The sequence below is a fragment of the Hyposmocoma kahamanoa genome, unplaced genomic scaffold (genome assembly GCF_003589595.1).
Source record: "Hyposmocoma kahamanoa isolate Upper Pololo Valley unplaced genomic scaffold, ASM358959v1 224, whole genome shotgun sequence".
Classification (NCBI taxonomy): Eukaryota; Metazoa; Arthropoda; class Insecta; order Lepidoptera; family Cosmopterigidae; genus Hyposmocoma; species Hyposmocoma kahamanoa.
The window spans coordinates 10206559-10231877 of record NW_020653743.1 but is presented as its reverse complement, the minus strand read 5'-3'; the positions used below and the strand labels follow the sequence as shown (position 1 = coordinate 10231877).

The window sequence follows — 25319 nt, the reverse complement described above, 5'->3', positions numbered from 1 at the left end:
TGTCTTGTGTTCAGTTGAACGAATATTATTTTAATAAACAACTTAAAAACTGTATGTGCTTGTTTCATTTAAAAAATAAAGTTTTTTACTTGTAATCTTTTGGTTTCAACAATGTATGCAAACAGATCCTCAGTGGATTTTTTAATGTGCCTTACAATCGCACTATGATTACCAGAGCAACTGAATTAACTGCGCATGACTGGTCAGTCACGCGCAGTTAATTTAGTTGCTTAACACCCAGACCAGAACCAATTATAGAAAGCTTAGCTTCCTAAATTGATCCTACCGGAATCGAATCCGAAAATATGAGTGCTTAAGGCGAGGTATTTCAACGCGACATCGTTGGGATAAATGAGAATTTAATAACTATAGATCTTCAGCTAAAAATCTAGCAGGTTCTCTGTAGAACTTAAAGAGAAATTTCTCTATATAAAAATTACGTGCATAGTCAGATATTTTGTTCTCAAATAGTCCGCTTTAGATTTTTATTTTAGCGTTCTCCGCATTTTATATGATCCAGAATACATCCTAAGAAATTAGCACATTCTTTAGACAATATCCTTAAGTGTGTCGTATATTTTTTGTAACACTGATATTTAATAGTAAATAAACTAAATTCAAATTAAATAATGCTTAGCATATTAATAATCAGAAATATTTACCTTTTTTAACTGACAATACTTCACCGGGTTCATTGGCAACTGTAGCTACCACATCACTATGCAATAAAGATTGCAACATTATTTTTCAGTGTCAACTTATATTCTATCTTTTTCGAAGATGGAGTAAAATGACAGTTCATGACGTAAAAGTGTTGCTCACTTGCAAACAGCTAGTGATTGCAGTTGATAAATATTTTATCGACTATCGACTGAATGTTGGTTACGCTTATACAAAATTTTAATCACACCTGCCTATTATTTGAATCAGAACTGCACAGGGCACAAGTTCATTGCATTGTCAATTTTTGTAAGTTCATATATACTTAGACTAAATTTAGAACTGTCTATTAAAAATACATAGGGGAGACATAATTCAGTTTTTCATTTTAATTTAATATACAGAATCAAATCCGCCTATTGTTATTAAAATGTAAATGAAAATAAAAATGTATTTCGAAACTAGTACCTAAGTAGGCCAATTGTCAATTCACAATTCAGACTTTTTGGCAATAATAATAACCTTCTTTCAGTCTATCGATAAAATTGTCGACAACTACTACATGGCTATTGAATTTTTATGAAAGGTAACCCTGCAAATCTCATTTTACTCCTTCAAAAAAGACAGTTGTTATTCAACTGTGATTAAAAATCGGACTTTACCAGTCTGTTTTATTTCACGTAGACCAATTACTGTTTATATACCCCTAATAAATTACTAGGTATATTATTAATAAAAGCTACAAGTTCTTACTCACTGATAGAAATAGAACGCATACTTCCCGATATGGGGGAAAAAAGATATACCGTTGTACGCGGATAGGCTCCAAGGCAAAGAATCAAATATGAGAAGACCTGAGTGTAGAAAATGTAAACAAGTGATCAACAGCCTGCAAAAACTATAATACAAGGAGGGGATTTTTGTGCATTTTTATGAGATACACCCTGGTCAGTTTCCGCGGGAAGAAAAAAATGTTCGAAATTCAAATAAACAAGATCTCCTTTCACGGAAACTATTAGAGACAGGTAGGAGGTGCTCGAAGGAATGTCATAGAGGGTAACACTGGTCAACTGCCTGGATTAAAAAAAAAATCAAGATGGCGATTTCAAAATGGCGGCCCAAGAAAAACTAGCTTCGATCCGGCTGACAATTGGCATGCGAGGGTCTTTAGGAGTCCTTGATCATAATTTGGGGTCAAAAATTTCTTTTCGCCATTTTTTAATAGGGCTGCCATATTTTTTCGTTAAAAATAGCTGCCGAGAGAGATTTGCTCTGATTCGACTGAAAATTGGCATGTGAAGACCACTAGAAATACCGGATAATAATTTGTGCTCAAAATTTGTTTTTCGCTGTTTTCAAATATGACCGTCATAGAAGCGTTCGTTGGCGGCAGAAAAATAATTGCTCAGATCCCTTTGAAAATTGGCCTCTAGGAGTGCTTGATAATAATTTGTGATCAAAATTGGTTTTTCGCCATTTTCAAATATGGCCGCCATACAAACTCTTTTAGCGGCAGACAAAAATTTGCACTAATTCGATTGAAAATGGACATGTCGTGGTCTTTATCACTGTTTAATAATAATTAGCGGTTAAAATTTATTTTTCACCTTTCTTCAATATGGCTACCATACAAACTTTTTGGCGATAGATACAAAATTCTTCTAATTCGACTGAAAATGACATGGCAATGATGCCATTATGAAATTTATTTTTTATTTTTTATTATTATTTTATTTTTATTATGAAATTTGGGGTAAAAAGTTTCTGCTGTTTTTCGATATAGCCGTAATTTATTTATGTAACTTGCTTTGCTCGGACTGAAAATTAGCACGAAAAGATTTCTAAGATTGTTTGATAATAATTAGTGGTCATAATATATTTTTGAAACTTTTAAATATGGCCGCCATTAAAGAGCTATTTAATCTTTTTTTTAAAGTCCTAAGTGTCCGAAGCGTCCGCACGCCTTCGTGTGGAAGTAATTATATACGGAGTCGTAATAGATTACGAGTACAAGATCTCACAATTGTAAAAATGTAAGGCATACTTCCCGATGTAGTGGAAATGAGATACTTATTATAGCGTTGTTGTATCTCAATCATAATTGTCAGATTACATTTTCTTGAAAGCTATGCCAAAGAGAAATATTTAGGGGGAAAAATGCCAAACTACTGCCGTATTTCCTGTACTATGAATACCAAAACAATGATAATTCAGAATAATCAGACCAAAACCAACTTAGAAATGTTCGTTTCTTAAATCGGCCCAAATCGGGAATCGACCTCCTCATCAAGCGCCCATAGTGCTAACTGCTGCGCCACCGAAGAGCATGAGCACACCCCGTAAACTGAACCCGACCACGCGCCGTAGGCCGAGCCCGACTCCCACCTACGGTGGGGTACAGGGCTCGTATAAGTATATAACCATACCTAACATATTCATACATAATGAAATATACATTCACTACATAATGAAAATACTGGGTAAAGTTGTATGACGGTGGGTGAAGGAAAAAATAAAACTAAAACATATGAGATTACATTGTTTATTTTGTGACAATGCATAATAATAATTAAAGAACATACATTTAGACATGTAAAAAAAATTGTAAAACTATAAAACGTGATGCCGAGACTAGTGAAAATTCGAAAAAATAAAAATAGCCTTTTTAGTCAAAGGACAAATTTGTACTGCGTTAAAATTAACCTAATGATTATGGTCAAATGTTAATTTTTAGTAAATTTTTACACACAAGCATTGACGGGGCAAACCATCGGGTTTGTATTTACGATATAACCTTTTTTACTCCTCTAAGGACGCCTTCAAATAAGACGCTTATAGAAGTGTTGCAGTGAATTTTCATAGAATATTTAGAAGCGCAGCTGCAGCGCCATAATGGCCAACATAATGGCAACACGCATGCCAAATTTCGCAGATTATATATTGTATGAAAATGAGAGTTGAAGGCGTCCTTATGCTTGATTATACCGCTATTCGCTTTGGTTGTCAATGTTGTAACGTCAGGTGAAGAATTAGTTCTAAATAAAATTTAGCAATAAGCCAATGGTCGGTGTTACGCGGTCATCCTTCACATAAGGTGTCAATTCTGTCATGATTCTAAACCTAATAATTTACCAGATGTCGTTCCATAGTATCTGGAGAGCGAATAGTCCTTCTGCACTATTGTTATGCGAAGCGGGTTAAGGACTTCACGTTTCCGCTTCGTTAAGTAATACCTCTACCATAGTTTACTGTGTTGACAGTCACTAACAATTGTGTATAAAATACTCAATAATTTTGTAGAGCAAATTATGCACGCTCCTTGCATTCACGAGTAGAACAATTTTTTACGATCGCGACTACCAATACTGTAAGTTCATGGTAGAAGCACCGGTTAAAAAAAATTTTTAAGGTGGCGCTATTATGAAAATTTCAAATTAATGTTCGTTTCGACATTAGACGGAATAAGGTTCAAAATATCGCGTAGTAAATTTACGAAACATAATTGCATTCTCGCTACTAAATGTGTCACAATTATCTTTTTAGTCATTAGATTTAGAATTATGTAAAAGATTAACAGAATTGACGTCCTCACAATCGTAATATGGAATTTGGTTCTCAACTAAGTAATAAAAAAACAATATTAAATAGTGGGACATATTTTCGAGGTGCTCTATTACATTAATAGTTAAAAAAACAAAAAAGTCGTTAACACTATTCTTATATTACCATCATTTAAGCACATAGAAACATACATATCCATTCTTATTATTTAAATACATTTTTAAAAGCGCCACATTTTAAGGTACAGCTGACGTAGACTGTTTGTTGACAAAAATGGTAAGTAAAACAAAATAATATAGAAAAGTTCTATAATAGTTCTTTACCAATATTTGGGAGTCTTTCTCAGAACCTACACCATTCATTCGCAGCAGCGCGTTGTTAAATATGCGATTGGACCAGCGCGAGTGCATCGCGAAATTGGATGCTGATAAGCAATAAGGTGTCAGTCAACCAACATAGTCATAGTTTTGCGAAATTGGCACTTAAAAATATTATCGTTGTTATTGATAGTTTATTCTAAAATTTACTTACAAAATGAAAACCTTTGCTGTTGTGCTTGTTGAGGAATTGTAGTAATAAATCACAACAATTCATCATTCTTAAGGTGACAACAGTTTTATAAGTAAATTTTAGAACAAACTATCAAAAACAACAAAAAATCTTTAGGTGTCATTTTCGCAAAACTATGATAATATTGGTTGACGCGTTATAGCTTATCAATATCCAATTATGCGTATGTGTGCGTCCGTACACGGCACACGGAGGGCGCGCACGCACAAACCACGCTGCTACGTTTGTATGCAGTTACCATACTTGTCTTATTACGTCATATAGTACATATGTTCGTACTGTAAAAAAATTATGCAAATTTTTTTTATTAACCCGTAGTCATAAAAAAGCAACAGTTTTCTTTCCCACAAAAAGTAATAATTAAACAAAGTAATAAGCTTTAACATGATTTTTCAAAATCGTACAACAATAGTTCTTTGTCATCAGGTTTCGGGTTATTTCAAAATAAACCTGCGTAAACTCTCTTTTAAAGAGTGACAAGTTATTTATGGGCTCACAAATATTTGTGGCGCCAAAGTTCGGCAAATAACTTCTAAGCCTTTAGAAGATAACAAGAATTTATCAAATAGGTTAAACATAATGAAATTATTACAATTATTACTTCCTCACTCGCCTACTACGTATAGATCATTCGCTGAAGAATGCATTAAGTAATTGTAACGGACCAATGACATGGCTATAATATCACGTGAAATACGGTTGAAAATTCAAACCAACCAAGCACATGGTTTCAGTGACATGAAAATTACCCACTGCACTCAAAATGTGAATTCAATATAAGAGTAAGCGATATGGGAAAATCGTCCGTCTTCAAAACTTTACAAAATTCAAAGTGACGTCATTATAATTCTATGGTTATTGTTATATTAAATAATATAAGTTAAATGGTTATGTTAGAGAAAAATTGTATACTTCGTTTTTTTAGCATTAGACAGGAGGAATGTTCTATCTAAATCAGGTATTTTATCTCGAGCCATTTCACTCCGTCATTTTTAAGGAAAGAAATTTAAGAGACATATTCATTAAATTTTTATGTCATTGTTTCGTTATCTTTACTCGTAGTATTTACTGAAGATTAAATAAAAACTTTCTATCTTCACATACTTAATCTACTTCAAAAACTTGCACATTAAAAGACAAAAGAAACAGAGGTTACAAACATTAAACGGAAACTTTTTTTTAATTAATAACATACTACCTCGTCATTCATAAATGTCATTTGTTACCAATTCTTACGATATTCTACGTTATTGTAATTTGTTGCCTGAAGAAAAAGGTTTATGATCACTGCTTCTTTGTTTACGTTTTTTTCTAATTCTAATAAAACGAAGTATAGGCAGCATATAGGTACAGCTAATGTATGCCGACATGGCATTTAAAATGTCGGTTAACATAAGCGTATTGGCTAATATACGCCCAACACGTTCAATAATGAATGTGGCGCTTTATCTCACATTTTTAAAGTGAGCGCTACTCGTCTTCATTTTCATGTTACCGTGTCGTGTTGTCTAATGTGAAAAACGTCCATTCTTCCATTTGGCTTTTTATTAGGGTGAAAAAGTTAATCTTAAATTAAGTATATTTGCAACATGTTAAGCCACTAGTTTGCGGATCTACTATGTTAACTTGAAACAAACTTTGACACTTTTTGGGATTATGGAAAACTACTTTGGAAGTGAAATCCTATTTATACAACCACTAAACAACTTTTAATTATTGAAAATATCTTGCTGGATAAAACATGAGTACATATTATAAAATATGCTATAGAGAACACGTAGTACTTAGTATTCAATGTGATTTAGATATTACTTGAGCCGAGGCGAAACATACTTTGCATTTTTTCATCGTTTACAGTTTGACAAGTTTATATGAACAATCCTGGTTGCGTTATTGAAACATAGTAGTGAAAATTTAACACGTTCACAGTACATGACTCCATCTAGAGTCGTATTGGCTTCAACCATAAGTCGACGCATACCTATGGAATTGCAACTACATACTACTTCAATGCCAAATATTTTGGTTGGACTTATAGACCCAAGGGCGCATTAAAATAAATTAATAAAATTGAACAATAGCCAGATTTTATTTAAAATAATAAAAGATTTTCATATTACATTCTTGCTTTGTAAACAATAGGACGTTCGGTAACGTTCATTCGATAACTGTGTTCTGAATTACGATTGTAGCCTTTGCCAGTCGAGAAGTACTAGTAATCGTACGGGTGTGACGTCATTTCGGTACGGTTTCGAATACGACAGTTTGATGTTTTTGTTTGAGTTTGACGATTCGTTGATTGTGAATGAAAATTAAAAGAAATCGTACGATATCTAATCGAATCGGTCGACCTGCTGGACCGGAATATAATTCTTGGAAATTCCGAAACACAACAAGGCTCCAAGTAACACTTGTCAACCAGTAATTCATCAATGAAAACCGAAATAAGAGTTTGCGGAATAGATTTCAATGAGACACTTGAATCCGTGACCATGGAGCGTTAAACCGCTCTGAAATATTGGAAAAAGATTAAAAAGTCATATGGTGGTGAAGTAACTAGTACGTTTAACGACAATTTGGTTTTTATTTGGTTTAAATATCCGGGTAAATAATTATAGCTAAAGTTAATCATTTCTATTGTGTTTTAAATATTAGTAAAGCAAGATATATGTTGAATCAGTCTGTACGTTTAAGTGAAACAAAAAACATGCTAACATTATCTACTTTCCAAAGTTAAGATTTTTTTTTGACATTTGGTCATTAAAAGAAACGTGTCGTCTGTACACTTCTTTATAACTTTATTTTAAAGTTCGAACACCAGTTTCTTTGGGTTCATTAATTTAATAAACTTTCATGCGTGTCTTTGTGTCGGTTTGTCTATGAAAGTGTACCTTTTAATTTAATGTGAGGTTCCGTTTTCAATCTCACATTTGGAAAGTAGCCCATACACACATTGTTATGTGATAATAATAAACTACCAGATAGGTACTTATACAAATCCATACATGTTCATACATGTCCATACATATCGCACTAGAAGCTTTGGGTTATTCATAACCTATCATTGGTTCTCCGCCGTTCCCAAGCTTTTGATGGCTTTCTTAGCTTGTGGAGAAAAAGACAAATTTAATAGAAATTTGGAATTGTGTTTTAACATTAAGCACAATAAAGTACAGAATAAACAATAAACATGAATTGCCTGCTAAAAGATGACCAGGGCAACAAACTTAACTTCTGGGCTATATTACCTGGAACAATATACCAGAGATGATTTAGAAAAGTTATTTTACAACCAGGAACGAATTCGGGCCTTCCACATCTTGCGTCTAGAGTCTTATCACTGAGCTACCGAGGTTTTATTTATCTATATAACGTACCAACAATGTTAATAATTGTACGGACCGATATTCACAAAATGACAATTCTAGGATCATTATTATTTAAGGTTTCTAATTGAAGTTAAAATTACTTCTACTCTTTTTCTATAATTTCAAGACTTATGACGGGACGAACAAGTCGTGCGCCTGATGGTAAGCTACCCGCCTGTCCACAACAGTTTTAGTGCCACTCAGAGCTTTAAATCGCAAAGATCTTAGGGGCACTGCCACTGCGCCTGTCACCCTGAGACATAAGTTGACAAGACCCATGTGCCTGTAATTTCGCCCGCACCTTTTACTCTTCAAAACCGGAACACAGTAATGCTGACGTTACTGCTTGGCGGTAGAAGTAGGTAAGGTGGCAGTGCTACCCTGGACGAACTCTTTCACAAGAAGCTCTACTGCTATTAAAACTCTTTACTCATAGTAACTTCCGTGACTTCTCGTACAAAGGTGAAAAATATAAACGCAGGCAGTACCCGTTGTTGCGCAACAGAACTTCTGGAAGTTTCTATAGGTAAAAGTTGGTGAACGGCACTAGAAAATCTAGATTAAACAATTGGTCATCTTTGCATATACCGTACATATTAAGGTATTATAGTGGCCGTGTTTGGCATACTTTTTCTTAATTAAGCATCACAAATATTAGATTAGGATGTTCCGAGTTCGATTACTGCAGGACTAATTTGCCCCTGAGTTTGTTTCTCTGCTCTGGTACGCATAGTATAGGGAACTCCCTAATTTGAGATCAGGAAATAGGCGTGGCGATTTAGTACGTTATTATTATATAAAATGGCAGCCATATTTCCTTCTTCCTATTACCGCATCGCTAAGGCGATTGGTATTAATCAACAAATCTATAATGATCTTCCTGTCATGGTGCAGCTGGCACAGTCACGTGCGTTAATATGTCGTCATTATACTGCGAAAACCAATTATCTGGAATTTTTGTAGAAAACGCGACCGCATTTAGCTTATGTAAAATACGAATATTTATATAAATATTAGATAACATCACATCAGTTGCTCTGATCCCAAAGTTAGTAACTAAAACACTTGTGTTTTGGAAATTGGAAACAACCCTGGCCGGGGATCGAACCCGGGAACTCGGAGATGGCGACACCATGAAAACCGATGTCGAAGACACTCGACAACGGCAGCCGTCCAATTTATACAGTTTCTGTGAAACATTTGTTTTTGCTAGTATAACGGCGATTCACACGCAACAATTTGATCAGGAAAACATAACTGGTGAAAGAATAAATAATGAAAGATTTACTTTTGTCATGAAATCGGTGTCAATGCTACTTTTCTACAACTATGTTGACCTTGAACGGAATGTTGCGTCTTAATTGCGCTGTGCCTGCATTGAGATCTTCCTCGTGCTGGTATGTGTCCACGAGGGACATACCAGTAATATATTGTTCAAATAAACCGAGCACAAAACTGCAGCTGCCTGGTTTAACAAGCTATCCAAAGTAAGTTCATCCGTTCGTATTAAGAAGTAATTTGTATTTCTAGTTACCTATGTCAAGTTAACAGGACTGTCCTACGAAAAGTATCTTGATAACGAAAAAACGAGTCGACATGTTCTTAAAGATATTTTTCTCCACAAACACTCCTAAGCCGAACAAAAGCTTCAAGCCTCTCTCTTCGGCAGTTTACCACAAGCCCGAAGATTTTCCGCCAGGCGGGTTCCTCACGCGGACTGATGTCTTTGTCTCCAGGCCTTCCACTTCTTCTGCAATTTGGAGAAAATTTATGGTTTAAATATTTAGTTCGCATCCTAGCTGCAATAAAGCCACATCTGCAAAATGACAATTTTGCAGGAAATTAGACGATAACTTTTTTATGCTAAAATATGAGAGATAAAAAAAGAAACAAATCTCCTAATTACGAGTTATGATGGAGTAGTGGAAGATGCATATCACTTTTTAGCTATTTCGGTTTAATTTTTCTGTCAATTTAATCATATGAGTATGGTAATAGCAAAGTCCTAAAATTGACAACTAAATACAGTAAACTTAACAAAAATCAAACCTTCCACGTAACGTCGAAACCGTAGGAAGTTTTTCTGGTAAACTGTAAAATTTTACTGGGAGTTTTACAAGGAGCTATTTTATGTCCTATATTATATATACTTTATGTTATATCAATATTAGCTGTAAATAGAAGAAACAATACCAGTGAGAGGATTTATACGTACTGCTGATGGAGAAAGAGGAGCTCTGAAGGTCGCGTTGGCCTACTTCACGCATCTTGCGACCCGTCGGAGTGCTGCAGCCGGACGAGATGCCCAAGCCTTCCAGGTGCTTGTTCACCAGGGTCAGATCTACCAAGTTACAAACAGGCAATTAATCAGTAAGATAAGATAAATTTATTTAATTACAACTTAATCTAAATACAAGTAAAATAATTGTAAAGGAAACCATGATTATATAAAAATTAACAATAAAAATAGTAACGTTTTTTACAGCACATTCGTCATAAAACTATACAATAAAACCTTACAACTCTAATTGTAATAAAATAGAGGAGAAGTTATGCGTAGTCTGCTTTTTTAAAGATCCGTACTTGGCTGTATGACGTACCTATAGGTCTATGTGGTAGGTGAATACCTCGTATGCGATTGCTATGTAATTTTTCAGGACGAAGATAAAAATGGAGTGTAAAATGTAGTAAACGCAATAATGTTTGTAGTTAGCATTTTAATTGGTTAAATTGTGCTTCTTTCACATACTATATTACTTTAATAATTGAATTGAGCAAGAAGTTTATAAGTTTTTCTTCAAGAAAAATCAGTAAACGAACTATGTGAAAACGCGTATAATACGTTATTAATAAATAACATAACAGTTACTTTGACAAGTATCAAAAACTAAATGCTTATACAAATTTGCAATTATAAAAATACATTGAAATTGATGGGCAAATATTGAGACCACCATTTAGCAATGGCAATAGCTACCATTCATCCCCTCCTACCGCTATACACGTCATTTATGAAAACGATACTTCAATGTTCAATGTTCAACTGCCTCCGTAGCCGATACCATACCGGACTGCCATGCAGAGGTCCCAGGTTCGATTCCCGGACCGAGAGAAATAGTTGTATGGCCTACAATTATTTCTCTCGTGAGTTTGGGTGTAATTTGTGGTTGTCTATGTGTGTGTCCATGGCACCCGCGACACAAGGTTTCCCTAGTGCGGGGCTATGTTGAGTGTGTGCGTTATTTATTTATTTATTATTTATTTAATGTTCCCAGTAACGCGCGACAGTGTTCTCGTTAGCGTATCGTGGTAGAAGTCCCTTTGATGTACAGATGACCTCAGAGGTTGTAAACTTTTAAATAATTTGGTAGTGATGAATCATATTAATAAAATATTTTACACTTATTTTTTGAAAGAAATACTAAGCAGGACCGTCGTTTTTTTATGGATGTAAATGAAAATTGATACATTTAGTAATTAAAAAATTATGAATTTAAAGAAATTTTATTATAGCCTGCGAGGCACGCTTTGACTAGTCCAGGAATCATTTGGCAACTCTCTGTACGCGATTAACGAATGTAACGCACCATTAACTTAACAATCTCGTTGTGAATTTCTTATTCGATCGAAAAATGAATTTCAAATTTCTTTGAACCATCTTCATGTGAGTCGTTTAAAGCAATAAGACACTTTGAGTCAAGTGCGTCTGTTATATACATACATAACATAATTAGTAATTTGTGATAGACGAAACGAACACGGAACAGCATCAGAGACCAGATTATATCCTTTGAAATAAAAAAATAAATTTTCAAAATCGGTCCACAATTGATGGAGAAATCAGTGAGTACACTGACATGCCTATAAAATTTGAGGATTTTCCTCAAGGAAAATCATCACATCCTGACTTGGTTACAATGGTATCACCACGAGAGTGCACCCTTTAAAACAAAAAAGAATTTTCAAAATCGGTCCACAGTTGACGGAGAAATCGAAAAATATATTGTATTCTTTATTGTACAAAGAAATGAAACACACGTTACAATGGACATATACAAAGGTGAGCTTATCTCTATAAGAGATCTCTTCCAGCCAACCCTAGCCGTGGTGCAAAAATGAAGTCTGCGGGACTAATTATTGTACAACAAAATTAAAATTTAAATGTGAATAAAATATAAATGATAATAATATACATACGACAGACATACACACATACATGAACTTTACATACATAAATACATACATAAGCAGAATATGTTATAATAACAGATCATTTGTTTACAAATATGTTACCTTTAAACTATCTAACACGTACGAAGTGCTCTTTTAATTTGTGTTTGAAAGATGCCACCGATGGACTGTCACGAATGTTAGCAGGTAGTTTATTCCACATACGAGCTGCACTTACGGTAAAAGAATTGTGAAAGAATTTGGAGTTGGATTGGGGATATAAAAGAGTTCTAGTGTCACAGGTACGTTTTGGGCGGGAATTGGGGGATAAGGGAGAAAAACGGGAACACAGATAATGAGGAAGCTGGGGGTAATTTAAAATTTTATAAAGAAGACAAAGAAAGTGCATATCTCGGCGAAGTCTGATTGGGAGCCATTTCAATTTAATCCGAAATTCAGAGACATGGTCATATTTACGTAAACCGAATATGAAACGGATGTCCAGATTTCGTAGGCGCTCTAGTTTGTTAAGCAGCTCCTCAGTAACATCCAAATAACAAACATCGGCATAGTCGAGAAGAGGGAGTAGTAGGGACTGAGCAAGCATAACCTTGGTGTTGAAAGGTAAGAAAAATTGAAGTAGCTTGAGAGAATGATAGGAAAAGTGCATGCGTCGTCTAACCTCATTTACCTGTGGTCTCCAAGACAGTGTACGGTCGATTATCAGACCTAGGTTCTTTGTGTTTTCAGTATATGCAAGACTCACTCCATCATACGAGACCTTGGGGAGATTATTAATATGTAACCTCTAGTAAAGTCGGGTGCTACCTACAATTATTGCCTGTGATTTCCTAGGGTTTACAAGCAAACCAAACGCATCAGCCCAAGACTCTTCACCACAAGAAGATCCTTATTAATAGATTCAATGGCAGATTGGATATTGGCTCCATCAAAATGTCTATAAATTTGCAAGTCATCTGCGTATAAGTGGAATGGAGGAGAAATTAATTTAGTGAGCTCGTTTATGAATAGCGAGAAGAGAAGAGGTGAAAGTACACCACCCTGTGGCACCCCTGAAGTCAAAGGGGACCAATCGGAATAAATGTCATCGTTCCTGATCCTTTGATAGCGGTTGCGGAGGTAATCCGAAAACCAGGCAATTGCAGCAGGGGAGATGTTAAGAGAGCAGAGAATGGCAAGGAGGATGTTGTAGTCGACAGAGTTGAAAGCACTGCTGAAGTCCAGCAAAACAATAATGGTAAACAACCTATTATCCATGGCGTGACGAATATCATCGGTGACGTTAAGCAAAGCAGTTATAGTGCTATGACCAGGACGAAAACCAGATTGATACGGACTTATAAGTTCATGACGAGAGACATATGAGTGAAGTTGTTTATGCACAGTGCTTTCAAGGACCTTGGACAGGAATGGTAGGATGGAGATAGGACGAAATTGGGAGAAAGCCGTGGGAGTAGCGGATTTAGGGATGGGAATGACATGAGCTGATTTCCAATCGCTAGGAAAGACGCTAGTTGCAAGAGAAGTATTCAAAATGTGTGTGATAATTGAAGCAACGTCATCCAGGATAGGTATCAGCATGTCGCGGCAAATACCATCTTCACCCACGGCCTTGGAAGTTATGGATAGGATACTCTTCTTAACTTCCCTCTCATTGATTTCGCGAAAAGAAAAAGGTACACAATCAGGATGAGTAGCAGCGCCCAGTGAAGTGAGCGTGCCCGCTTTGATAGATTCAGCAACAGTAAACGCTGAGTTGCTGAAGTATTTGTTAAGTGAGTTAAGGTCAGGCAAGTCAACAGTACAGTCACGATCTTTACCCACACCAAGTGACCTCAAGAACCTCCAAGTTTGACCCATAGACAAGCCTTCCATCGACGAGTGGAAGTAACGCCGTTTGGCGTCACGACACAGTCTATTGCAGAGATTGTGCAGCCTTTTATAAGTGAGCAAATTGTCTTCACTTGAAAACCTCTTGAGAATCGACTTGGCCTTGTCCCTACGTTTCATGGTTTTCTTTATTGCTGGTGTAAGCCAAGGCGCAGGCAGATGCTTAACACGTACTGGTCTGAGTGGGGCATGAGAATCATACAACTTTATTATGTGATTGTTAAAAATTTTGATCTTCTCATTTACCGTGCTAGCTTCAATCAATGCAGACCAGTCAATATTAGAAAATTCCTCTCTCAAACGATCCACAGAAATGTTACCAAAGCTATGCTGAAAAATGACTTTAATTTTAGGTTTGGGAGTGCGTACTCGATAAGACAAATATATGAGGTCATGGTATGAGAATGGGGCAGTGGTTTGTACATGCAGGAGAACCGATTGAGGTTTAGAGACTATCTGAACATCTAAAAGTGAAGGTTGACAGTTAGGAGAATGATGGGTGGCAGTAAGTGGGAGCAATACAAAGTTCACAGCAGATACAATGGAGTTAAGACGTGAAGACCGGAAGTTATTCTTTAATATACAAGTATTAAGATCACCCATCAATATTACATGTTCGTAAGAGGCACTCAAGGATTCAAGGGTAGTCTCAAATAAGTTAAAATAGTTTACATTAACACTAGGGCTATAAGTAACACCAACTAAGATATTGGTGTGATGTAAGTTGAGGTCTAGAAATAGATACTCTAAAGACCCAGTATAAGTGCTAGGAGACTGGCTGACAACGGAGCACGGAATATGACTCTTGACGTAAATACATACACCACCACCACCAGTCCCAACTCTGTCGTTTCGATATAATTTATACCCATTAAGTGTAAAAAGGGGGGATGGTAGAGAGGGTTTGAGCCGAGATTCCGAGATAATAATAACGCACACACACAGGTTGTGCACCAGGTTAAAGAAATTGGATTTTCCATAAAAAATTGACTGCATCTTAACATCTAGTGAAGGGCCATCGGAGTCAGAAGAAATAGAAATATCACTACAAGCACTTTCAAACTCATCAGATGAGCTATCAGTAAAATAATTAGAGTTTACAGACATAAATATAAATGAATAAATATGCAATTTATAAATAATAAAACGATATGTGTATAGACTAAAATACTTCCTATAAATAAAATAAATAAACAAAACTTAAGGCAAAAAACAAAAACGAAACCACCAGCGAGTATTGGCAACACAATAATGGTAAAAGCAATTACAAATATGTACAAAACAATGATATTACATTGAATACAAAATCAACAAAGGCATGAAGTGACATTTAAGGAATAAATACCTTAATATTTCGACTGAATGACTTGAGTCCATAGTTACAAAAAAAATAATTATTAATACTTAAAATTTCAGTAAAATAATACGTATTATGATTGGTACAGGTCTTAGACTATGGAAACTAAAGGACATGTTACGTTGACATATATAAATCAGACGTTATATGTATATGATGCATTTCGACGTCGAAAACATAAACATATTATTGTCTTTGTTTAACTATTACGTGCCGTCTTAAGCCAAAAGAGATAGCATTACATTGGTCTGTGTCAAACACGGGAATCGAAAATTCGTAACGTCATTTTAAATGCCAACCGTGGCCATTTCAAGTACATGAGGTACATGATACCGTTGTCAAATGGAAGTACATCAAATGTCAAAACAAATGTTTTTCCAAATGTATTATTGAATTATTCACATGTATTATAATTAAATTGGACAAAAATATTGACAGTGAGAATAATTAGGTATTAATAAAAATGCGACGCTGCAGTAAAGGATGCCGCTTTAGAAAAACTGCAAATCAATCGAATGTTACATTGCACAGGCATGTGTTATTTTTTTGTCTATAAATCACACAATAGCCCGAATATTTTATGTAATTAGACTTATTTAAGTAGTTTATTTATAAATCTTGCCAAATTTTGCTTTTGTTACTTTAGATTGCCTGTTTGTTTGTATATTTTGATGATTGTTGTTAACGATTATTTTGAGATAGTGTTGATCTTGTAAGCATACATATTATCGATATTCTGTTATTAAAACAATTCACTATGAGGTTTTTATTGTTTCATTATTATTATTTCAAGTTTTCCTACAAATGAAAAAAGGAAGAAAGAATGGTTGGAAATCATAGGACTGCCGAATATAAACGTTGGATCAAAGACCATCTTCATTTGTTCGCTTCATTTTGAAGAGTCAAATTTTAACAGAACTTTAAATGTAACTAGATTACATGACAATGCTATTCCATCATTAGGTTTATTGGTAAATAATTTTGCAGTCGGGTTTTTATTTTTTAAAATAATTTGGTTTTTGTAAATCTATATACATATTTAAAGGAGTACGGTCCAGAGCAATTCACTGGTAAATGGACGCATAGCAAAAACTGTAAGTACTGGAACATGATAACTTGAGGGTATGTTAATTTTATTTAGTGAAGGAGTACTAAGAACGGATTTTTCAAATTCATCCCCTAAGAGGGCGAAAACGGTTAAAAACGTTTGCATGAAAAATAATATTCCTTGAAATTACAAAGACGAAACTTTGCATAAATATTTTACAATAAAAATGGTAAAAAAATGGCATGACAGTTTTTAAATAATGCGGCGAAATGGGGTAATAAAGTTTGTATGGTAACTTTTTAACACGTGGTGCGATTTGGTTCATACTTGAATATTTTTCATTTGTATAAAAATTGTATGCAGACGAAGTCGCGGGGAAAAGCTAGTACATGATAATTGTTGATTTCCGATAATTGATTTTTACAACTACTTCCATTATTTCTGTGTTAAAATTGCTTGATAGATTCATTTGCTTAAGAAAGCCCGGGAATTAACGGGAATACTAGAATCCGCAGAAACCTGAATAGACTTGTACTTGACGGTTAGTTAAAAGACGTTATGTAAATATGTACTAAAATGTAGGTTAAAGGCGTACCTCTTAAAGTAATTTTTATATTTTATTTAGTAAGTACAATTAATACTACGTAATGTCAAATACAAGTAAAGTAGGTGTAATTAAGCAAGAATGCGCATGTCGCCAACAAACTGCACAGCAGTTTGGTGACTTTTACTACATAAGTTACCAGTTGGAATGTTGAAAATAAATTTTTTTTGAAGTTTAAAAATGTGTGTTGACATTTATAATAATATACCACTCGAGATTAAATTATCAGACTTGTGCATGTTTAGGCATACTTTGGTTACAGTAAACTAAAGAAACAAAAATTCAAGCCATACATTTGCATGTCGATAATGACTTATCGATAGATTATGGTACAACACTAAAGAAATCCGCCATTTGTAACTTTCAAATTTTGGTAATATGCACGTTGATTCTGTACTTAGGGCAGCTCCTTTCTTTTATTTTTTTCCATACTACATAAAAAACTTCATTCACATTGATATTTAGACTGAAAGACTCAAATCCAAAGTTACGATAACAAAAGAAGAAACGAAAAAAAGTTTAAATAAATAACGTTAAAAATTTTTGAACGAAAAGTCATATTGACAGCTAACATTAAACGAACATATGGAAACTACAATTTTAATTTTGACTTAATAATGAAATACCTTAAAATTTTGTAGTGGAAAATTGTTTAAAATGGAGATACCTCACAATAATCACGATGGTTGATAAATTAGCTGCCTGCCGTGGATGGAAAACTGGCCTGGAGCTTTTGCAATTCACCAAACTCAGTAATTTTTCTTCTGCTCTTGTCCAGCAATATCACAACTATGGTTCCATCAGATGACCAACAGTTTTTAACGCCGAAATGCTTACGAGCTATAGCAAATATGTTCTGCCTTGACTTTGTCAGGAACATACAGTCGAATGTATAACCTCCTGTTAATAAATAAAATTTTGAACATACTAACCAGTAGGTGTAGGAGTGCCGTTGGTGAACCGGCCAGAAGCGTTCTGTGGCGCAGCGTCCACACGGTCGTTGACAGCGGGCAGTTCGTCGCCGTACACGTACGGGCAGTTGCTTGGCGTCTTCAGGAACTTGCCGTAGCCTGTCAATGAAAGATAAAAATATAAGGAAAAAAAATAATGCACACACTCATATCCCCTAGTACTCATAGCCACTAGGGAAACCCTGTATTGCAGGTGCTATGGGTACACACATACACCTAAAATACACCCAAACTCAAGAGAGAAATAAATGTAGGCCATACAAATATTTCTCCCTGCCCGGAAATCGAATTCGAGACTTCCGCGTGGCAGTCCAGCATGGTAACCGTTCGGCCACAGACGCAGTTAAAACAAATATTAATGGTTTTTTAGTAACTCTGGGCCACGGAATTGAGTTTTGTTTTTAAATTAATCTCATATGGAGTATTGCTAGATGGTTAAATTTCTTACCTTTTCGTAACTTTTGACTCTCTTGCGTAATATGAAAGTAGCTTTTGTTTCTAAGGCAAGTTTCGTAACTTTTGAGTACATTGAGATCGCTCCTTTTTAAATACTATTTAATTTATTATCACTTTTTAATACAATTGATTGTATTTGTTTATTTCACATTCAATACTGTTTTTATGAGGCCTTAATGGATATTATAAACAAAAGGTATTTAATTAATAACTATTGTAACTATAGTGAAAAAATAGGGTGGTTTGCATTAATATTAGACATAACTGGTTGAAGACTGTACCACCTCAGTCAACCGTGACCATGGGACCTGTAAAGGGCCCGAAACGTCGGTTTGTTTGAAAAAACAAATACCTATACGCGATTTAAATCCGGAAAAATAGTTTCATTTCCTATTTATACTAATGGTTTATATACAACTTCTGCGTACTTGGATGACAAAAATCCGTGGTAGTAACCCGTTTAGCTGTTGGAGGTAGTCTCGATCTTATGATGTTTGAAAAAAGTTGTAAAATGCCAAATGCGTAAAAAATGTGTATTTAGAAAGACCAACCTCTAAAGTTTCTTGCTCATTGTTCTCAGTGGAATCTGCCTTAGGTATGAGCGGTAGAGTTTCACCATTGTGACGATTTCAAGTGTAATATGCTTTCCTATGATATAAAGTGTATTTTGTTTTCGATTGATATTAATTATGAGAAGAAAAAACACTGCACGTTTAGTTTCGGTGGCTTCGAAAGGGTAATTAACACAACAGTGTTGTTTATATTATATATTACTCACTATTTAAGATAATGAAACGAAATCGTGGCGGCAAAACAATCACACGCGCCATGCTAAATCTGTATAAGTTGGCGGGAAGACGCGCTAGCTAGCAAAGGTTCTTTACAATGTCACTAGATGGCGTTACTTTGCGCGAAGAAGCAAGATAAGAGTTTTCCGCGACACGAGTATACAGCAAATTATCGGCGTCACATTAATCAAAATAATAGCAGCGGTATTACCTTCAACTACCCTCAAGTCACCGTCATCGAGGCACACGCGTCCGTTGACGATCACAAACTGCGGACTTCCGACTACGTGTTGACCCTGAAAATGAAATATAGTCACGAGCGTTTTTTTTTAATTTATAAAACATTGTGTCAATGTTTATCATAAATGTAAAGACTATGGATCGGGCTTAACTAGATGCCTGTTGTTCTTGAAAATGTTGGTCTTGTATGCATATGGATATTATAAATGCAGGCAGCTTGATAAAGCAGGTATTGCGCATTATGAAAGTTAATGCGTAGCGCTTGGCCTAATATTTGAGATATCAACCGGGTGTGGTATTATTTAATGTTAATCATTTCTTATTAAATTTCTGATCTTGTCATGAAATAATATTCAATTTAATGAAATTAAAAAGAGAAACATGTCCGTTAAATATTGCATTGGTTGTTGAGTGATGAGGTGACGACAGGACTATTTACCTCAAAGATATTGAAATCAATAGCATGTTTATGGGCAGCCGCAGTGATGGTCCTTTCGAGGCGAGGATCCCATACCACGACGTCAGCGTCGCTGTTTACGGCGATACGGCCTTTTTGAGGCCAGATGTTGAAGATCTTAGCTGAGTTCGAGCTTGTCACCGCCACGAAACGGCAGGGGTCCATCACACCTGTAAAATTTGATAGGTTAAATTTCGTACAACCACCAAAAGCTATGTTATTATATTTCGATTGTATTGTTGTCTGTGGTCCTTATCATCTTGTAACTTAAGCAAGTATTGTCATAAGTGTTCTTACATGATTTTATCATTATACCTACAGGTATATTTGGTTTGGACTTCAAGAGTGCTTCTTAGTTCGTCCGGTTTTTTGTTATTTTTTTGCTAATTTAAATTGGTGACGATTAATCGTATGAACACATGAATTTCAAAGCAATAAAAGTGACAACTAAATACAGTGAAACTTAACAAAATCGAACCTTTGAAATAACATCGAATCCGTTGGAAGAGTTTTTATTAAAATTTTACTAAGGGAGTGTTTCAAGGAGCTATTTTTTGTCCTATATTATATATAGTTTATGTACCAGTATTAACGGCCTTCTGCCAGAGTATAGCCATGCGGTCTTCCACACCGTTAACACCGTTAGGGATCTTAGAGAAGTTGCCTTTGCCAATTTCCTTGTCTTTCTCGTGGAATGTACAGTTGTCACTGCCGATGGTCTGCAGGCAGTCGCTGAAACCATAAATGGGGTTCTTATTGTGCAGAAATCTCAAAAACTTATTTCTAAATCCCTTTTTTATTCATATCAAGTAGTGGTATTTTTAATACCATTGTGACGGTGTGACTTCCTTACACAGTCATCTCACCTCTTTGTATCGCCTCTCTCCGCCTGTATACTATCATTTTTTATTTTACATGTATTTAAATTTTAAATTTGAATTGTTCCATCTTCCTTCACTTTCTCATTTTGTTTTCGTACCACGGTCACTCCCAGCTCGACCGCCACAACAGTATAATACAACAGTCGAAGCTAAAGAATTATCAAAAATTTGCTGCAATAGTTTTTCGACCAAAAATGAAGCCATAAACCCGTATGTAATGGTGCCGCCATTGAAATCCTGGCTATTACACGAATATAAAGATTTGTACAAACGCTTTCTGGTGCTTTTCACCTTCAACGGATACTCACTCAGCCAAAGCCTCAACCATGACCTGCGGGGTGTCAGGGTCAGGGCGTAAAGGCGGCGACAGCACGTGAGCTGCCGCGTGACGGAAACATGCGTTCCTGTAATGGGTACCTGAAACAATTTTGCCCAGGTGATTAATTTGGAATATACTATAAATTGTTTTCTCAAGGGTGAAAAGGTAATATTATTACGGTAAATATTGTATCTTATTATAGAATAATGTAAGAAAAGACCATACCATCAGTACCGACTGTGGCAGCTAAAGTTTCTCCATACACAGGCATTTGCTGACGTTTTCGGGCATTTTGCAGAGACTCGAGTGCGCTCTTCGACATCATGTGGACTATGTACAGAGGACTTTTGGCCTAAAATAGAAAATTTACAGAAATTTGAAATAATTACCACGGGTCCTTCTTTTTTAAATAAACTGCTCCTTCCTTTTCACGTACCTTTATTCTCGTTATAGTTTTTAATATTATACTGAATGTAGATTTTGTTGTTTTGAGGAGTAAATGCTCTATTATTTATTTTAAATATACTCTGGCTTTACATTTGCAAACAAAATGCAGAAATTCTGTCTTTACACTTGTTATTTGCTACATTTTATTCAGTTGTTTGTGGATAATAAAAAAACTTGCAGTTAAACTCCAATCGCGGTCAAGAACGTACCTGATTAGCAATAACGCAGGCCCTGTTAACGGCCTCGCCTTCCACCTCTTCATCCCGCGAGAGCTGGTGACCTTCAGGGCCTGTCACTCCTGCAGCCAACAGCTTCTCCGTGTTGCGAGCTATTATGTGCCCATTTTCGGCGTGGACCTGATGTTTATATGGTATGGTAATGGGAATGTACTTTAAATATTTTTTTCTATCTTGAATTTTTGCTATAAATATGTTTTGTTATATCAATGATAGGTTACGGAAAAAATTACTTCAAGTGATGTTGTCATCCATCTTTAAATCAGTAGGGCTAGCACGATACTGCTGTTCTCGCATAGAGATCTCGCGCTTTATGTCGCTCTCGCGCAAGTCGCGTCCTATCGTTGTAGCCCTACAGGCGTGACATAGGAAAATGCTATGCAGCGTTGTATGTGTATCTATGCTAGTGCGTTTGGCACGAAAGCTGCCAGCTCTTGGACCTTGTAGCAAGTATTGTTAGATACCCTAGGTGATAGTGGTGAAAAAGTAGTTTCTCTAACTGGAGATGGTGGCGAGGGATATCACTACTTGGTTACTTAATACAGACAAAAAGCAAGACGTACCTGAGGCAACGCCTTCAACGCAGCGCAAGTTTCAAAAGTGCAATAGAGGTCGTAATCGTCAAGCATCCAAGCGTCCTTATACGCCATGAACATCTTGAAAGAGTTCACGCCATACTGCTCGGTCACCAGCTGTTCCATCTCCTTTTTGACAGAGGGAGACCACCATGTTACGCCTACATGAAGACCGTAGTCGCAGCAGACCTGGAAAATGTTTATCAAACATCAGTTAAAAACTACTTTAATTGCATATTTTCTCATATCGATTGCTTTCTAAAATAGCGACCTATCTTAAAAACAATTGTGTAAAAAACTTTTGAATGTTATTTTAACCAATGAAAAGCTCAGTATCGAATATACTATAAAATTTAACACGGTCTAATGGCAGCTGTATAATATGTATATAATAAGTGATAAAATGAACTACACACACTGCATTTAGGCGGAACAAAGAAGTGAGGATATAAAATAGTAACGTTTACATTTCAATAAAAATAAATAATAAGACATGAAGGAGCAATTAACTCGTCACGCGTCCTAGAACCACACGGAGTCATTAAGCTACGCGCTTTCTACCACCATTTGAGAAAATATAAAAATTAATTTTAAAAAAACTTGTTCACCTAAATAATATTAATATTTAACTCCAACCACTTGACAAAATAATGACAGTTGATTAATTTTCTGTTTTGAAATTAGACCTAAAATTCAATAGTAATATAATTGGCCAGTTTTTTTAAACAACCACTGTATAATTTCAGGTTTTTAATAGTGTTCCGTTAAATGTGTAAGTAGCAGTAGAGCTCCATGTGAAAGAGTTCGTCCAGTGAAGCACTGCCTCCTTGCCTACTTCTGCTGCCAAGCAGTAATGTGAACATTACCTTGTTTCGGTTTTGAAGGGTAAGATGAAATTGATGAAACTACAGGCACGTGGGACTTGTCAACATATGTCTCAGTGACAGTCTCAGTATTGGGTCAATATAAAAAAAAATTATGATAATTTCGCGAAAAAGGTAATTTAGCGAAAAGGATATTCTGTGCTGTTTAGCATGAATAACATTATTGTTTCAGCCAAAAAACAACGAACCTTGCCATCAGCCTTCTTTCTCCAATTGTCGTAAGCTTCAAGAAGCGATTGGCCTTTTTGGGGAAGCACGAAGTCAACTGTAAGTAAAAAAGAAAGTTTATTAATTTGAGTAACACAAATTCATGACGACAGTTTTTTTAATCGGTGGTCTTTAAACCTTAAACAAACGCGAGCCTATAAAATATTGCAGTTCCCAGGTAAATGAAGTTCGTAGAGAAGGTTATTTCCATCACAAACTTTTTTAAATAGGGGAAGATCATATTTTATTTTAAACCAAAAGCAAAGGTCGGTAACAAACACTTAGAGAAGTTCGTGAGGTTAGCTGATTTGTTCCGTAGCTCAGTTGGGTGAGCGGTTAGCCCCGGTCGGGCAAACAGGTGCTGATTCGAGTCCAGACGGATCGAAGAAATTTATCTTTGTGTTCGTGCCATCTTTGAATCAATAATAACAGGGGAAGATAATGTTTTATTTCGGTGGTAAATGTTTTAACATTTATACATTTAGAACTTGAGAATGTAGAGGTAGCTAGATACTTAAAAGAATACTTAAAAAAAATTAAAAGATAAATTATTTACCACCTTAAATAATTTATCTTTATTTGAAAAGGGGTTAAATATTACTTAAAAGTATTTTTTTTACAGTATTAAATATTACTTAAAAGTATTTAATCATATTTGAATACGTTGGATACTAATAAGAGACACGTATATAAGGGAAGGCCAAAAAAAAGATGGATGGATTGTGTGAAAGATGACATGTATAAGAAAGGTGTGAGTATTGGAAATGACAGTTGATAGGGGAGAGTGGAAGAAAATTTTCTTGTTGTGCCGACCTCATCTAGCGTGGAATTAGGACAGGAAGAAGACTCTATTAAAAAAAAAAGATATTAAGCACAATCGTGAATAACGTTTTTATGATGACCCATGTCAAATCGAAAAATAATCCCACTTTTTTATACAAAATTCTTTTTTACCCGACGACCAAAACGTATGGAACAGCTACATTATTTTTAACGATTCGACATACCATCTCTTAACCGATACTATAAATGGTCACCCCAAATAAGTACATAATACAGTTGGTTCATTCAGTGCTATAATTACGGTGTTTATTGTCGTAGCTTTTGGTAGAGAAGCACGTTTGTGTGCGTATTTTCTTGTTGTAACAGTCATAATTATACTTACTGACAGTGGTAGTACCGCCTGCGACGGCAGCCCTGGTGCCCTTGTAGAAATCGTCGGCGGACTTGGCCCCCATCATTTCCAGCTCGAAGTGGGTGTGAGGGTCGATGCCTCCGGGCATGACGAGCTTGCCTGTTGCGTCGATGGTACGCGTGCCACCGGGAATGATAAGATTGCGGCCCACTTGCCTGGAAAAGACAAGAAAAGCATAAACTAATTACTCTGTCATTAGTTGTAGATAAATTATATGGAGTAGGAGCATACAGGGCCATTTAAGTTCCACGTATGTATTTTTATGATGTCGATCAAAAGGGTCAATAACAAGTTATTTATTAATAATAATAATGTATATTTATAAATTACAACTAATAAATTGGTTACAATATTTTGTTAAGTCGAAGTCATATAATCACAAGATTATAGTATTATAAGTGGTTCGGACTTCTT

The 25319-nt window shown here is 35.5% G+C and overlaps 1 protein-coding gene across 2 annotated transcripts in view; it reads right to left on the bottom strand.

Annotated features, from left to right (window-relative positions):
• Positions 1–4811: 4811 nt before the first annotated feature.
• Positions 4812–25319, bottom strand: part of LOC113228268 (dihydropyrimidinase) — a 105883-nt gene continuing 85375 nt past the window's right edge. The window contains exons 3-15 of one of the 2 annotated variants that reach the window (XR_003310290.1): positions 24876–25060; positions 23692–23768; positions 22608–22808; positions 22018–22164; positions 21587–21713; positions 21351–21459; positions 20745–20893; positions 20144–20331; positions 19676–19760; positions 18182–18319; positions 10375–10500; positions 9694–9909; positions 4812–8039 (exon numbers count right to left, since the gene is read on the bottom strand). Coding sequence is in view for 1 of the 2 variants with exons in the window: in XM_026461533.1 (XP_026317318.1) it covers positions 9830–9909; positions 10375–10500; positions 18182–18319; positions 19676–19760; positions 20144–20331; positions 20745–20893; positions 21351–21459; positions 21587–21713; positions 22018–22164; positions 22608–22808; positions 23692–23768; positions 24876–25060 (1612 nt within the window). In the remaining variant the exon portion in view is untranslated. Of the gene's footprint in view, positions 8040–8459; positions 9910–10374; positions 10501–18181; positions 18320–19675; positions 19761–20143; positions 20332–20744; positions 20894–21350; positions 21460–21586; positions 21714–22017; positions 22165–22607; positions 22809–23691; positions 23769–24875; positions 25061–25319 lie in introns of those variants that run through there. The other variant, XM_026461533.1, reaches the window with a different exon arrangement.